Raw genomic sequence first — 17,439 nt, forward strand, 5'->3', positions numbered from 1 at the left:
CTTATAAGCAGGGACTTCAAAGTGCCATTTAAAGTGCCCCTCTCCCCCTCCTGTTGACCTTCCTCCTCTTCCCCTCTGAGGTGCTTCCACCCACCACCAGCAGCCTGACCTTCCTTGGCCTGTGACCTCCTGAATCACTCCTCCAAATTTGAGTGACAGATTGGCAGGCAGGCCAAATTTGAGTAAGTAGCATTGTGACCTGGTGCATGGAGTCACAGAGCCACTAAGGTTTGGCTGGGTCAAAAAATGGTCAGTCATGGCCCAGCTGACCCCTTTGGCTCTGCAGCCTGTGCTTGTAGGTCTTGCTCCCAAGGAAGTGTAGGGATTTGTAAGCTTATCTATCGTTACGTGTTACGTTAACCAATTACCCACCCCAAGGTGAGCGTTTACATGTACTTTAATATGTGAGAATTCAGCCCCCAAGATCGACTGCAGTAGAAAGTTTACCAGTAGAAGGGGGAAACTCATGGAGCACGAGACTACGTAGTGATTTTTCTATAATTACTTTTACTAACCAACCAAACAATACACATATTGCAATCTGGTAAAGGAGAGAGACACCAGTACAGACTGTATAATATTTGCATTACTCACACCAAGGTCTTATAGAAAAACCCAAAGTGCTTGTCTTCATCCTCTCCATTGTCATCTTGGTATTTCCCCTTGACAAAGGCACACAGGGTGGGATACAGCTTTCATAATGTGTTACGTTAACACCCACTGGAGTTCATACATATTTATGAAAGTTTTAGCCCCTTTTCCTTATTTGAATTGCCACATCCCACTACTTTTCAGGTTTCCCATTTTTCACAGGGTAACTCATTAGTTTCCCTTGTACTCATTGACATTTATGTCACCTTGTCACCATGCTAACAGGTGGCTGCCTTAAGGAAGTCTCTAACATTTCACCCCAGCTACCAATGGTCATCTTGTGGTATCTGCTGATCTCTCATAGACATTATTGTCCAAACTCAGCAATTATTTTCAAAACATTGTCATATCACATAGACACAAGCTCAGCAGGTTTATTGTTAATGTACTTATGGAAACTTGTCCTATGGCCTAATTTGGTGATGCTAAATATCTTACAGGCCTAATTACAACATTAATTAATACTTATATTTCACCTCCTAAAATCGGGTATATATCCTATATATACCCGATATCTTTTATCCTTGGCTACAGATTACAATTGTGTCCAGTGAAGAAAATCTTCCAAACATATGACAAGTGTAAGTCAATACTGTGTGTGCCAGAATCCATTGACAATCTGAAACAGAAGCTCTGAGATGTGTGAATTGTGCCATTCATCTCCCTGGGAGGTTAACTTTGAATAATTATTTTAATTTATATTCTGGTACAACATAGAGGTTCTGTTCAAGAGCGAGTCCTTGCCCTGAAGAGTTTTACATTCTAAAAGACAGGAGACATAAAAAGCTAGGGAGAGTGGGGTACAGTATACAAACAAAGATCTAATTATGCCAATATCAGTGTCTGCTATCTGGGGATTATGGTGGACGAGAAACTGGATATGAGTCAACAGTGTGCCCTTGTTGCCAAGAAGGCTGATGGCATATTGGGCTGTATTAGTAGGAGCATTGCCAGCACATCAAGGGAAGTGATTATTCCCCTCTACTAGGCACTGGTGAGGCCACATCTGGAGTATAGCATTCAGTTTTGGGCCCCCCAATACAGAAAGGATGTGGACAAATTGGAGAGAGTCCAGCAGAGGGCAATGAAAATGATTAGGGGGCTGGGGCACATGACTAATGAGGAGAGGCAGAGGGAACTGGGCTTATTTAGTCTGCAGAAGAGAAGAGTGAGGGGGGATTTGATAGCAGCCTTCAACTACCTAGAGGGGGGTTCCAAAGAGAATGGAGCTAGGCTGTTCTCAGTGGTGGCAGATGACCGAACAAGCAGCAATGGTCTCATTTTGCAGTGGGGGAGGTCTAGGTTGAATATTAGAAAAAACTATTTCACTAGGAGGCTGATGAAGCACTGGAATGGGTTACCTAGGGAAGTAGTGGAATCTCTATCCTTAGAGGTTTTTAAGGCCTGGCTTGACAAAGCCCTGGCTGGGATGATTTAATCGGGGTTGGTCTTACTTTAAGCAGGGTGTTGGACTAAATGACCTCCTGAGGTCTCTTCCAATGCTAATCTTCTATGACCTAGCTGTTGTTAAGTATCTCACAGCTGATTATTACTACATACAACTAATATGCTTGTATCATAAACTCACATGTTTCCAGATGCTCAAAGTCCCAACTATTCTCTACCCAGTTTCCCCTTGACAACTTCTAAAGTTCAGTTATGCACTTTCAAAAATCTGCATCAAATTAGGGTGGGACATTTAAAAACATTCAGTATTGGCTTAATTCTCCCCCCATTGAAGACAATGTTAAAACTCCCATCTACATCAGTGGGAGCAGCTTTAGACCAATTCTGTGCACTTTTGAAAACTCCACCCTAAAAATGTAGACAGACCATGAAATAAATTAGATTTTATATTAAATTTAATAACCGGGGAGCTTCTGTTGCTGTTATATTCATTGGCCTATTTTGTATGTCAAAAACTTCAATGCCGGGGAAACCATGTAAAAGTGTAAGAGAAACCAGATAATCTTTTTTTAAATAAAGATTAAAAGACTAAAATACATGCTACATGGAAAATTCTCCATAAAAATACAACTACTAGTATATTATGCAATAAATAGAATAATGATAAAGAAAAATTCAAAAAATCTTATTTCTTCATAATCAAATAGTGAACTACAAGAATATTTAAGAACTAAACGTATTACATGTGACCTAGACTAGTGTACTCCTTAAAGGCTTACAAATTAGAATACTTTATATTATTTTCCAGTTACAACACCCAAGATTATAAAAACCTGCAAAATACTACACTCATCATCATTTCAAATATTACAAGTGCAACAGTTGCCATTAAAAAGTTAGCATTTGAGTGGTATATGAGATTATTGGTTTTCCTCCTTTATTTAGCAAAGGAAGTATACCTGATAACTAGAACTGGTTGAAACATTTCTGATGGAGCAGTTTTCATGAGAGAATGCTGATTTCACACAAACCTATGAATTCTGTCAAAATTTATGACAGGAAACTGAAATAAAACAAAAAAGATCCAAAATTTCAACTTTTCATTCCAATTCAGAAAGAAACCAAATTTCAAAATCTCAGAATTTCCCGTGGAATGAAAATTCCAGTTTTCAACTGGCTCTATCGATATCAGTAGTTGAAATTTTGGATTTTCTTTTGGCAACATTTAATTTTGATTTTATCAATTTGACTTTTGTTCTACCATGATTTCTAATATAATATACAAGTTGGCTTGTATATTATGTAATATTATATAACTTGAAAATTGCGATGATAAAATCAAAATGAATAATTGATTTCAACCTTAATGAAATTAAATGTTTTATTTCAGTTTCCTGTCATAGTAGTTGTATTTTTATGGAGAATTTTCCATGTAGCATGTATTTTAGTCTTTTAATCTTTATTTAAAAAAAGATTATCTGGTTCCCAGTGGATATCTTGGCTGGGAGGTTAGGTTAGGAAAGCAAAACAGGGAAAAGAGTTTCCACATATTTCATAACTGGGTGATTTACAAGGTGCATTTCCCTAGATTACAACTGGGAAGGAAACTTTTTGAGATTAGTAATTAAAGCCCATTAGTCCAAGCTACCTTTTGAGCAAAAAAAGAGGAGCACTATTAGTAGGTGAGATCTGAAGACGATGTCATGCCTTTCCAAACATTATAGGCTTCATGTAGTGGCCCTGTCAGATCCCACAATTATTTTAGGGAGTTAGTCAAAAAATATCACTAAGTCCTGGATTTAGGTTTATATGGGGACTGCTATTTAAAGATTGTCGTCTACATCAGAGGATCTGAAAGGCAGAAAATTGACTTTTCCTTCCTGTAAAATGGAGTTTTGCTCATCAGATCTCATCATTTGGAACCCTACCAAACATTGATTTTATGTAATCATATAAAAAAATCCCCACTATTTCTAAATTATTCTACAACTGCATTATTTTATACAATAGCTGTTTTATTGTTCTAGTTGCATGAGAAGTTAATGTGTCAGTTAGCTAAGGAAGCACTTGACTGGAGAGTGTGGCATAAGAGGCTTAAGAAGTAGTACAGTTGGAGAAAAGGTCTTTAGATGATGCTGCTTTTCCCTGCCAGTCAATGGCCAGAGGGAAGCACCTATAAATCCAGATTGACAGATCTGAAGACTAGACAGATTGAAAAGGCTTATTAGATAATTGAGTCTATCCCCATCCAAATGCAGGATGTAGTTTCCAGATAAAGGACAGCATATTATTACATAGAAATAATATATTGTTATTGATATTGAACTGACAGTTACTGGATTGAATTGATGTTACAGAGATTGTGTATTTTCAATTCAAATTAATACAATCTAATAAAATCTGAGAGTAACTCCTGAACATACAGCATGAAGGAGAAAATTGCAAATTGAATTGATAGAAAAATATAGTACATCTTATTAATGTTTATTCTTATAACAGGAAAAAAATACTGGCGGGCACTGTGAATGTTTTGAATTAAGTGCTCCAGCAGTTACTCCCAAAGGAGTATTGTAACAAAAAATATTCAAAACTCTTATCATTCTGTTCTTTTTAATGAATCTAACTTCCCTGTATGTTTATACTTCTTTAATGAAATAAAGTAAGTGTATCCTTTACATTTCTAATCTTAAGAAAAGATAAACAGATCTGATTTTCACATTAGGGAGTCTCTTAGTTTTAGTAGAATTTTTAGGGGCAGGAGACAAATTAATTCTATTCATATATTGTAGTGAAAACCTCTTCAAGTCAGTCACAGTAATGCATTAGTGCAAACTCTAATAATCATAATTTACATGTTCCATAAAAGTTTTGTGGCCTAGGCATAAACAGTCTTATTTTTGACTCTTCAGGCATTTGGGGTTATAACTTTTAATTGAAGACAGAGTTCCTGAGATTAGTTCAAAAACTACTTTATTTTATATTTTAAAAATTAAATTGAACTGTAGAAAGTAATTTATTAGAAACTTTTTTTACTTAGGCAAAATTAATTAAATATTTTAAAAACTTGCTATAATTCAAATGAATTAAAATATATAATCCTTTTTCTATAAGTTAATTGTTAACATTTTTGTAGCATCAAGTATTGTTCTCTGCTTTATGTACATGTTTGTAAGACTACGGCATTCAATGAAGAGATCTTTTTAAAATATGGATAGTCACAAGTAAATTAAACTATGTTTGATCTATGTTAAAGATTCAAAGTCCAAGGTCTTTGAGTAGAACTTAGAATAAAAATGTAATTAGGTTACATCCCTAAAGTCTGATATATCTTTAAACAAGACTGCAAATGAAACTTTATTAAAACTTCATGTGAATTATTTCATTGCTTTTTAAAATTCATTTTCCCTCTCTTCTCTTTCATGTCTATTACTGACATTGCTGCTTGTATTTTACCTGTCTTTTCCAGGGTATTTTCATTATTAACTGCTTAATGAGTAGTACTGAGATGGCGCTTCATTCAAAGCTGCCTGCTCAGAAACAGATTTTTTTGCTTCTAAGCTTCACAAGGTCTCGGACTACTGCAGCTGGGCCTGCAGTTCTCACCACATTATATAAACTTTTCTGGAGGCAAGATTTACTCCTAGTAATTGACAGAGGAGACACTGCTTCTAGAGATGCCTTCTCAATGGGACTGATGGCCAGTGGGAGTGGCCTGGCTGTCAGTTGAATAATTTTTTCCTCAGTCTTCCATTGTTGCTAAGATTGCCTTAAATCTAAAAATCATTCGTTTTCAACTTCTAAGGCATGATGGAGGGGCAGCCAGGCCAAATTTGAGTGGTGTGTAGGGTTGTGACCCTCTATGCCAAGTCAAATTGCCAACCAGCAGCACTTTTTGGTTGAAATATAGGATAAAAGGCATCCTGTACTGGTTTAGTATGGGACAGGGTAGTTTTCATTTCAATAGAAGACATCACTCATAATACAGGACTGGTGGCAATCCTAAACTGTTGGTGGATTCCCATAAACACACACTTCTTTTGGTAACAGATGATTCCTTTCCTAGGGGTGTCAGAAATAAAAAGGTGCAAATACTAGTGCTGTCAAGCGATTAAAAAGATTAATTACGATTAATCGTGTGATTAATCGCACTGTTAATCAATAATAGAATACCATTTATTTAAATATTTTTGGGTGTTTTCTATTTTTTTAAATATATTAATTTCAATTACAACACAGAATACAAAGAGTACAGTGCTCATTTTATATTTATTTTTTATTATAAATATTTGCACTGTAAAAAAAGAAATAGTATATTTCAATTCACCTAATATAAGTACTGTGATGCTATCTTTTTATCATGAAAGTTGAACTTACAAATGTAGAATTATGTACAAAAAAAACCTGCATTCAAAAATAAAACAATGTAAAACTTTAGAGCCTACAAGCCCATTTGGTCCTACTTCAGCCAATCACTCAGACAAATAAGTTTGGTTATATTTGCAGGAGATATTACTGCCCACTTCTTGTTTACAAGGTCTCCAGAAAATGAGACCAGGCATTCACATGGCACTGTTGTAACTGGCGTTGCAAGATATTTATGTGCCAGATGTGCTAAAGATTCATATGTCCCTTCATGCTTCAACCACCATTCCAGAGGACATGCATCCATGCTGATGATGGGTTCTGCTCGATAATGATCCAAAGCAGAGTGGACTGATGCATGTTCATTTTCATCATCTGAGTCAGATGCTACCAGCAGAAGGTTGATTCTTTTGTGGTGGTTCAGGTTCTGTAGTTTCTGTATTGGAATATTGCTCTTTTAAGACTTCTGAAAGCATGCTCCACACCTCGTCCATCTCAGATTTTGGAAGGCACTTCACATTCTTAAACCTTGGGTCGAGCGCTATAGCTATTTTTAGAAATCTCACATTGGTACTTTCTTTGCGTTTTGTCAAATCTGCAGTGATAGTGTTCGTAAATCAAACAACATGTGCTGGGTCATCATCTGAGACTGCTATAACATAAAATATATGGCAAAATACAGGTAAAACAGAACAGGAGACATACTATTCTCCCCCAAGGAGTTCAGTCACAAATGTAATTAATGCTCTATTTTTTTAACGAACATCATCAGCATGGAAGCATGTTCTCTGAAATGGTGGCTGAAGCATGAAGGGGCCTACGAATGTTTACATGACTGGCACGTAAATACCTTGTAATGCCAGTATCTCCCGTCAATGTAAACAAACTTGTTTGTCTTAGCGATTGGCTGAACAAGAAGTAGGACTGAGTGGACTTGTAGGCTCTAAAGGTTTAGGATGTTTTGTTTTTGAGTGCAGTTATGTAACAACAACAAAATCTACATTTGTAAGTTACACTTTCACAATAAAGAGATTGCACTACAGTACTTGTATGAGGTGAATTGAAAAATACTATTTATTTTGTTTATCATTTTACAGTGTTTATCATTATACAGTGTAAATAAAAACTAATATAAAGTGAGTACTGTACACTTTGTATTCTGTGTTGTAATAGAAATCAATATATTTGAAAATATAGAAAAACATCCAAAATATTTAATAAATTTCAATTGGGATTCTACTGTTTAACAGTGCAATTAAATGCGATTAATTTTTTTTAATCATGGTTAATTTTTTTGAGTTAATTGCATAAGTTAACTGATTAATCAACGGGCCTAGCAAATACCATTGGAACAATTACTTTAAATTATAACACAAAAAGGTTAAACCAATAGTTCCTAAACCAGCCCTGAAGGATAGTTCAGTACAGTGGTATAAATATAAGAGTCCTGTAACCCCTGCACATCATCCTGCTTCCCCCTGCCGTGGCTATTGCTGCTCCCCTGCTAGTAAGTCTCAGCCCTCCAGTGCTAGCTTCCTGGCTGTTTGCTGCCCAGTCTTCCCTCTGTAGCCACTTTTCAGGCCTCCAGGCTGCTGCTTCTGCTCTCACAAAGCCTTTGGCTCTCTCTTGAGATTAATGTCCTTCGACCATAGGAAGTCCTTTTTTCTCTTTGTACTCTGGGGATTATGGAGCCTGTAAGGAGTCCCACTGACTTCAATACAATCCACTTTGCCTCAGGAGTCCAGTCTAGCCTATCTATTTGCTGAATTAGGGCCTTGTTTTATCATTTTGTATGCTATTTATTTCATCTTCCAGCAAATCTCCACTGAAGATTTATAAAACCTCCGTAAATAGTGGCTTATATTGGACACTGTGACAAATCCGTAACTATTTCAGCATGAATAGTGCTACCATAATTATCATAATTGTATATATGAAACTAAAAATAATATCAATAGTTCAAGCAGTTAAATTGAAATGGAAGCCAATATCTTTTAAAAGTGGCAATAACATTTTTCTTTTTTTGCTATCACTAAATATTGCTTCTAGCAGACTTTGTGTACGTTGTACAGTATAATAATTTACTACAAAAGATGCCCACTGGTTTTAGATTAAAACGCAACATAATATACATGAAGCTTTATTGTTCCTTTAAACAGGTTGTTTTAAACTAACATGGAATATTTTGCTAACGTCCCAACAAATGTTTACAATTTAGAACTAAATGTGCTTTCGGTTTGTACTAGTATTGCATTATAGACCTGCCACATTTTTTTCATACAGTTGTTTATACTGCATTATTTTCATTGGTAAATGTACAAGCTGAGAGAAAAGGAAATAATTAGGTACTTTCAATATTGCTGAGGCATGGAGCTAGAACAGGTCAGTCAGTGCATCTTATTGTGACATACTAAATTACCTGAACAATACTAGAAGCAATCTTTGGACCTAATTAACATCCCACCTAATTAATGTCACCTCTGTATGTACAGACCTCTAGACAGAGTCATACTTTATTTATGTATTAAATATCACATTATTAAAATTTGCTATCTTTAATCTCTGTATTGAAAACTTAAGATTTCTGTGCTGTTTTCTTAAGTGGGAGTAACTCTTCCTTTTTTTTTTTCTCCTTCAAGTAATCAATGCACTGCTGAATGAGTTCATTTTAATGCACTCAATCATGCCTCTAATGTTTGTAGCTTACGGGCGCAAGCATCAGTAATGCAGGAATGTTATATGGCTTTAGTCTGGCCATTTCATAAAATATTCATGGAATCAAAAATGTGCATCAAAATAGCGGTTGGGAGAATTACATTTATGTGCCTGCTTTTATGGCAGCTTCACATTTAAACCCATTTGTGTTAATATCTAGTCAATCTTTCTACTTTAAAAAAAAGGAAAATGGTAGTGATCATATACATCCTTCATGGTTAATATTTGTCTAAGATATCTGCTGTGATATAACATATATAAACTTTTGGAATATTTTGTAGGAAGGGGATTTGTAAAGGAATACTTGGATAATATTCAGAAATATAAAATGTTTGTCTACCATGCTTTTAAGTTTATATCAAGTTGAGTTTTGTTCTTTGAATGAATGGATGGATTCTCTTTTTTGTGGGCTTTCGGTAAATTCATACTCTTCAAATAGTTTTATTCAAAAGTAAACTTTCCTTCCATTGAAAAACTATAACACAAACCTTAGTGTGTATACATCTAGTTAGAATGAAAATAATAATGATTTATAATATTTAATTTATTTAGTGGATGAATGATGCTTTGTATTAATATAATTGTTTAGAATGGGTTTCCTACTGTAAAAGATATGTAGTTATACCACTTCCTTCCAATTATTAAGATGAATTGATTACTGATAGCTTTTTGATGCCTTGTCCTGGGGCCCCAGTAAATTATAACATTTTTGTAGTACTGCTATATATTTTATAAGAATTACATTTGTGATTCTGACTCATTTGATTAAATGAGAGAAAGTATCAGTATTTCTCAAAATTCAAGTTTAAGACACATGGGGATAACTTCTGAGCACATTGCTTGGGGAAATTAGATATGCAGCTACTTTTGTTAACAATAACAATGGAAATAATTTCCTGTGTAACATTTTGAAAATATGTGCTATAGATTGTCTGGAAGCAATCATTTTTCTTCATGGAATCTGAGATAGATATATGGGATATCCTTTCTCTTCTACGAAATATTCTTGAGGATCCCTCCCGCTGTCTGTCCCTCTTCTTCCTTTGTCTATCTCCCTTTCTTTTCTCAAAGACAGTAAAAATCATTTTAAAACTAGCCTTCCCGTCATTGAATTGATATAAAAAGAAATCCTAACTTTTAAAGCAGAGATGCTGTGTAACCAGCTTCCTTTCCTCCTAATACTTTCCATAATTTTATCTATTTGTTTATTTTTGAGTTATTACAAAAACACCTATTCAAGTGCTCTAGCTACTTGTGCAACAAATAAAATAAGCAACAATAATAATAAAAAACAAAAATAACACAACATTTAAATTAAAATACAGAAGACAATCCTACTAAATACACAAACTCAAACTGAACCAACTAGCCAAACAGAATGAGAATAAATTGATTCCCCATCACCTTGAAGATTTTATTCTCCCCAAGCTTTTGACTGTCTATACTGAAATGCTTCAGAGAACGGATAGACCTTGCAGGTGAAGATGGGCAATTTCAGGTTATTTTGGAGTCAATTCCAAAAAATGAAATGTACTACTAATAGTAACTTCCCAGTTAATCCAAGAGGACTTCACCTTGAACTCTTTTGCTGATTGCAACTGTGATTCTCAAGTAGACAAATCCCAGGCCCGTTAAGTCAAAACCTTTCACTTTTTCTTTGCTTAGGAAATTCCCAGCCTATTTTCAAACTTATATTTCTTTTTATTTTCTGTTTAGCATCTTCACTCTTGTTCTTCTGTAACCAGATTGAGTTACTTGTGTTTTCAATCTTGGCTTCTTTTTTTATGTCTGTAATGGAACCACACTTAAATGCATTTTCACCTAATTCTATCTGAATGATACCAGAAAGCACAGTCTGCCTCTGTATTTTGGTGCTCACTGAGTTCTGGCAACAAAGATGTCAGGACAGGGCCCTTATGGCTAGTTCAAAGGCCAATGGGATATATGGATTATATTACTTCAATTTCCGCTCTGTTAGGAATGCTCTCAAGGGAGTCCCTCAAATATGAGATTGCATGGGAGAACAGAACCACCATCCTAAACCATGCATGCTAAACCACCATATCCTGTAGCTCCAAGCATCCTAAACAGGCAATAGAAAGGTATGCTGATTCTGGAAGTTCACCTGAATCTGTCCATCTAAGAGATAACATCTCAGAGTCTGAGGAGGAACAAGTACACTAGATTCACCTTCAACATCCACCTCCCTGGATGACTTGCTTGTCACCTCTTCCTGTCCCTAGAAATCGTTTCTCCTTAAGGTGTTTTTTTTTTTCTTTTTAGTTTCACCTGAATAAAACCATATGTCTGCCAGTCTTTTCCCTCCATTATACATCTGGTGAAATTAGGTTGCATAAATTGAATGGCAAAAGAGCTTTGCATTATTACCTGAAAAGACTCAAGCCCTTTCAAAAGTCCAAGCCATTTGTTCATGGACTTTGGGGCAAAAAACAAAGAGGGAAGTGAGTTGTGCCAGAGACTAGCCAAGTGCATAAAACTCTATATCCAGCTCTTTGAGGCAGAGCCTCCAATTCATCTTCATAGTAATCTATCCCAGAACCAAGGTCAGCTTAATCTCCAATCTCTGAACCTAGCAGCTTGGAGTGTGGTATTATGTTGACTTTTGACTTGGAATGTCTCTGAGCAGTTCACCAGATTGTGATAGGGGTTGTAACGTTTCTTCAAGGAAGACTCATGCTTTGAAATGGAAGATAGATATTGTTATGGATCTCTAAGAAGTCTTCCTCTATCTGTCACTATATTAGGCTATCAGTAGATTGTCCACTTCCCTGGATTGACTATAATCACAGTCAAGATTAATTTTGAAGCTGTATCAAATTAGCATCTTCTGATTTTGAGTCTTCATACATCCAACAGTTTAAGTTTTTGAAAGAACTAGTACATATCTTCCTATCTGTGTATGAGCTATTGCTCATGTGGAACTTAAATTGCTTTAACAAAGCTGATGAAATTCCATATTGAAACTTCTTGAAGATTGACCCCTTTACCATCTATCTTTGAAAACAATGTTGTCATGGCAGTAACTTCAATCAGAATTTTTAATGAGGAGCAATCCTTGATGACTGACCTTGTTACACAGCATTCACAGGTATAAGATGGTACTTTGTCCAAACTATAAATTCTTTACTAAAATTACCTTAAAGCTCCTTCTAAACCAGTCTACCTGTCTCCTAGCATTTTTCAAAGCCCACTCTTTACCCAGGGAAAGCTAGTCTCCATAAATTAGAAGTTAAGGAGGCTTTGAATTACTATCTTGGGAGGACTAAATTCATTCATTGTAAGTCTACTAGGTTGCATGTGTATATAAATCCAGTAAGGGAGAAAATTCATTCAGATTGTTGAAATGGATTAGACTTTATCTTCAAACTTGTGTTTACCTTATCAGTGTTTCAGTAACTGAAGATATTAGAGCACATTTGAAAAGTTCTACCTTCTACTCCTTTCTTACCTTCTCAGAATCTTTCAGCCTAGGATCTGGACTGTGGTCCTTTATACACACTTGATTTTAACATATCATATCCATAAGGTATGGTTTCTACTTTCTAGAAGATTCTGACTTCTGCTTCCTAACATTGTGGATCTATACAGGAAACCTACTCAAAAACTACATTTACTAGTAAGTAACTTGTAGTTTGGGCAACAAATTGTGAATTGAAGGTAAAGATGACTTACTGATACCTGTAAGATCTGGAATATTTTTTCCGTTATTCATATTTTTATTAAGTTATGGGTTGATGATTTTTGGAACCTTAGTGAAGTTAGAAACAACTTCTTTTGTAAGAAAATGATAATATACAAAATGTTTTGGAATATTTTGTTAAATATACTGCTTATATTTATGAATTAGTTGTGTTTTTCAGGTCAGTTCATGAAAGCTGCTGAGCATTATGAAACATTCCATCAATTGACACTGGGACGGATGTGGAATGATGAGACAGGCCATACTTACAACTCACTGGCCTGTGAGCATCTCTGGAGAATTTACACATTACTAGCAGACAAAATGCTAGAAAATAAAGAACACCAACAGGCCATCAAAACTCTAATAAAAGCTTTTGAAATGGCAAAAAAAGGTGGGTGGAAAATAACACTTTCACATTCCTTTCTTTAATGTGCAGTCTCTGATTTTCCCAGGAGTAAGGTAAAAATCGTCAAGGGTTTGAATGATTATTTCCTATGAAATTCAAAGACAAATGCCATCAATACACTTCCAAATCTCACTGTAAAACAGAAGTGCCTTCTTGCTGACAGCAAGGAATCCATTAGTTTCTTGAAAGCTTTATCTCCAAAAATGCAGTCTTCTGGGACTATAGTGTTGTAAAAAAATGAACCCATAATCAGAAGTAAGGTCATTTACAGAAATTGAGATTTTTGTAGGTTAGCCACTGTTGGTTTTTCATTTCCTTAGTAATGTTATCAGGCAGATCACTACTGTTTCATTCTACATGACTGATAAATAATTATGGAAAGAAAACCATTTGTTTTCCTACTGCAGCCTTTCCAGTATACCTGAAATATTGAAAATAGTTTTAAAACTTAAAGTTCAGGAAATGCTGTATATGATGGCTATCATGATAGTCTTAGTGTTTTGACTATCTGTAGTAAGAATCCAAAAGTTGATGGAAAGATGAGGATGCCATTTGAATATATGATGTCAGATGCTGAACAGTTACAAAGCAGCTGCTTATTTATGGGGCATTATTATATATGAGAGGGAGTAGAAAAGGGAGAGTGAACCATCACAGTTGATTTTAAGAAAGTACAGATTATTTTTCTGTTTTTTGGGTTATCTTAATAATGCTTATTTGTTGGAAGATGTCATTAGATTCCAACATCTACGGTTTTCTATGTTCTGAAGGAAAGAAATGATTTTATGTGTTTCCCAGAATTAGAATGGAAGATATTGTATAATCACCTTTATTCAATTAGCATTGTTATGCTAACTTTGTGGCAGCTTTAATATTTTTTTGTATAAGAATTATGGTTAATACACACTAGTAATTTGAAATTTATCAGGAGAGAAATTTTAATCTAAATGTTAAGAAAATATATACAAATATTGATCAATCAGTCAGTCCCTAAGAAGTAAGTGGAATCAAGCTTCAGCCAGAGTGGCCAAAAAAAAAAAAAAAAAAAATTCTCCTTATGTGTTTAGTCTTGTAAAATAAAATTTGTGAGAGTGAAATAAAATAAAGTTTGTTCTGTGTAATATACAGAACAGTATAAAATGTATAGAATTAAGTATTAACTGTGCTATTCATTATTTAAAACAATATTGAATTATTTCTGTTCGTTTTCTTTAGTCATATTGTTTCTAAAGATCTAATATTGTTAAAATTTCTTTATACTGTTAAAAAGTTAAATACTTTAAAATACCTTAAAAAAGCTTACAAATCTATATTGCACTCCCACACTGTAATTTTCTGAGGATAAAGCAAAATGTTTTTTTTAAATTTACTACATCCTGGATCTGAGGTTTCCATTCATTCCATAACAGTCCTTTTGAACGTGTGTCTTTTTTGAGTGTATTTGTCTGAATTTTGATTGGGTGGTTCCTTCTTTCTTTGGATTTGGCCCTTAAGCAATCTGTCCTACTTCTTTTTCAACACAGAAGCTAATAGTTCTCTTTTGAGACTTGCTTCTTCAGAACCCCACTCCTGGGAGCATGTGACTCAATAGTGTGAGTTCCAAGACCATTTAAAGCAATAACTGTTGCAAATAGGCATATATTCTACCATAAAATGAAACTTTACTTGTGTCATGCTTCTTATTATCTGTTTATATAGTCAAGAGAATTGTTAAGAGATTATCAAAGTGGATCTGACTCTGCACTGAGACCACCAGGCAGATGCCCCAATTTAGAGCTAGTCAAAAAAATTTGACCAAAACTTTTTTTTTTGAAAAAAAAATGCAGATTTGGCAATTCCTAACCATTTCACAAATTTATGTTGACTTCACCAAATTGTTCCAGTTAAGAAAACCAAACCAACTTTTTGGTTTTAAATTTTCTTTAATTTTGGTTAATATAGAAATTTTAAAAATGCTCTAACACTAAACAAACTTTTTTCAACTTATCAATTTGCTGAAATTTTTTAAAAAAATTCTATTATGGGTTGACCCAAAACACCTTTTTTCCCCAATTTTTCAGAATGCCAGAAAATTGAAAGATCCATTATTCACTACCAGATGGCCTTAGAGCTAGACATGTGTCTTTGAAACTTGTGGGAGTTCTGCAATTCACACCTTTACTCACCATTATTCTGTAGATATTTAAACAAGATAAGATGCTCATTTCAGAAGGGCAGTCCTTCAATCTCTGTTCAAAAGCCCCCTCTCTCCCTCAAAGAGGCCCTTATTCAGCAAAATATTTAAGTACATGATTAAGTTTAAGCTAGTGCTTAAGTCCATCTCTCTTCAGCATTCAATCCATTCCACTGGTCTTAAGCCTATAGTTATGTGCTTTGCTGAATCTGGACCAGAAATTGATAAACAGTCTCTCAAGATTCAGGCTCTACAGAGACAGTTCTTGAAGGAAAAAAGGTTTTGAGTGTGTTTCGTCTATAGAGCCATATTGGCTCATCCTCTTTCCGTGCCCACTTGGAATCTTAGGAAAAAGAACAGAAGGGCTTGGGATTGCCTGATTTTATAATTTTTCCAAGTGTGTTCAATTCTTTAGGTAGGGGGGTGTCCTTATGGGCTCAGCAATTATGACTTTCAAAGATTTCAGGACACTTGGAGCCTAAACACGAACTTCCATGAGTGTGGATCTGTAAAGACAATATATTAGGAGAACATCAGTTAGACGTAAATAATCTTCCTTTTTCATGTGTAGATGTTTATACTGGTGCAGGAGTTGTTAATTTGTTGACCTTCAGGACTCATTTCAAAGCTCATTTTCTAGGCTTTTTATGTGTTGAATGGGCAGTATTGCGTGATGAAAAAAGGTTTTATATTTTGGACATTGATTCCAATTTGTTTGCTTTACTAATCAATTTTTGTATATATCCCCAAACTCTGGATGGGTTAATTTTGAAAAAATGATATGAATAAATTATTTTATATAAATTAGAATAGTGAATATACAGGCCAGGTTTTCTTTTGCTGGAGCAGTGCAAAGAGCCAAGAAAGCAGCCATTTTGGCCAGCTGAGAATTCCATTAGCTGTTGGGAGCTCACGGTGGGGCCAAATTAGCTTACCTGACTCATTTGCCACCTCCAGTCTCTGGAATAAGGAAGAGGCACATCCAAAATGTGCTGTACTTCAGTTGTCCACCAATTGTGTAGCATTTCCTGGAACCATTGCCGGCTAGTATAGATTACAGCAGCTTTCAGGCTGCTCTAGCCTATGCCGGTGTGGAAACCTATCCTGAGAATCAGGGAGCTGTAACTGTCTCCCTGACTTCTTTCTGCTGCACCAAGTTTTGTTTTGTATGTAGCTAAATAACTATACAAAGATATTGTACTGACCCTCTAAATGTAAGGTGTTTCGTGACTGTCTTTGGAGAGGTGGTGGCAGTGCTGTGAAACAATTCATAGTAGAGAACCTTATAGCATGACAAACTGTGTGCTCTGTCTCATGACAACATTTGTACTTCCTAATTTTGTGGCTATTTTTAATTGAGTATAAGTGCCCTAGATAAACATGGAAAACATCAATGTTATAAAGTGATAAATGACAAGCTATAAGGAAAAATTTCATATGTTATTAAAAAATGACGTACGTTATTTTCAATAGCTGTCAGTAGTAGTGTAATTTGTTTAGAACTAAGAGTTATTATAACCCAACTCCTCCCCTTTAGGAGGTGATAAGAAGATGGAAGGAGAAGCTGCCTATTGCTTAGGGCTAGCCTATCATTCTGCTGGAGAAGAACAGACAGCAATAATAGTGAGTTTACTTAACGTTTCTTAACATGCATTTTATAATTTGTCCGCAAGCAATTACCTTGGCTTTGCTATTAAGTGACCTTAAATAAAGGTAGATTTTGATCTGCTATTTTTAGTGAGGAAAGTTTTTATTACTGTTTAATATTTATTTTATGATTTTACTACAATTTCCTGGATGAAATATCTGCTGGGAATAGACGGTGAATAGGATAGGAAAGAGTTCTACATGTGAGAATTCTGGAAGGACAGGACCAATAATCCATCTCTGCCTCTTGGATCAGTTTTAGAGGAAAGATCAGTGACAACCGAGTATGCTTCTGTCAATCACTGCTGTATCTCTAGGGAAATACACCAGCATTCAATGATCAACTGTAACTATGCTATGGGGAGATCCAGTAGT

General features: G+C 35.2%; 1 protein-coding gene across 3 annotated transcripts in view; it reads left to right on the forward strand.

Moving 5' to 3' along the window:
* The window catches only part of TTC29 (tetratricopeptide repeat domain 29), a 217,945-nt gene that overhangs the window by 76,646 nt on the left and 123,860 nt on the right, over window positions 1-17,439 (forward strand). For all 3 annotated transcript variants that reach the window (XM_054030168.1, XM_054030170.1, XM_054030169.1), the window contains 2 exons: window positions 13,017-13,229; window positions 16,955-17,040. In XM_054030168.1, coding sequence (XP_053886143.1) covers window positions 13,017-13,229; window positions 16,955-17,040 — 299 coding nt within the window. The remainder of the gene's footprint in view (window positions 1-13,016; window positions 13,230-16,954; window positions 17,041-17,439) is intronic.

Source organism: Malaclemys terrapin, chromosome 5 (genome assembly GCF_027887155.1).
Source record: "Malaclemys terrapin pileata isolate rMalTer1 chromosome 5, rMalTer1.hap1, whole genome shotgun sequence".
In the NCBI taxonomy this organism is placed as follows: domain Eukaryota; kingdom Metazoa; phylum Chordata; order Testudines; family Emydidae; genus Malaclemys; species Malaclemys terrapin.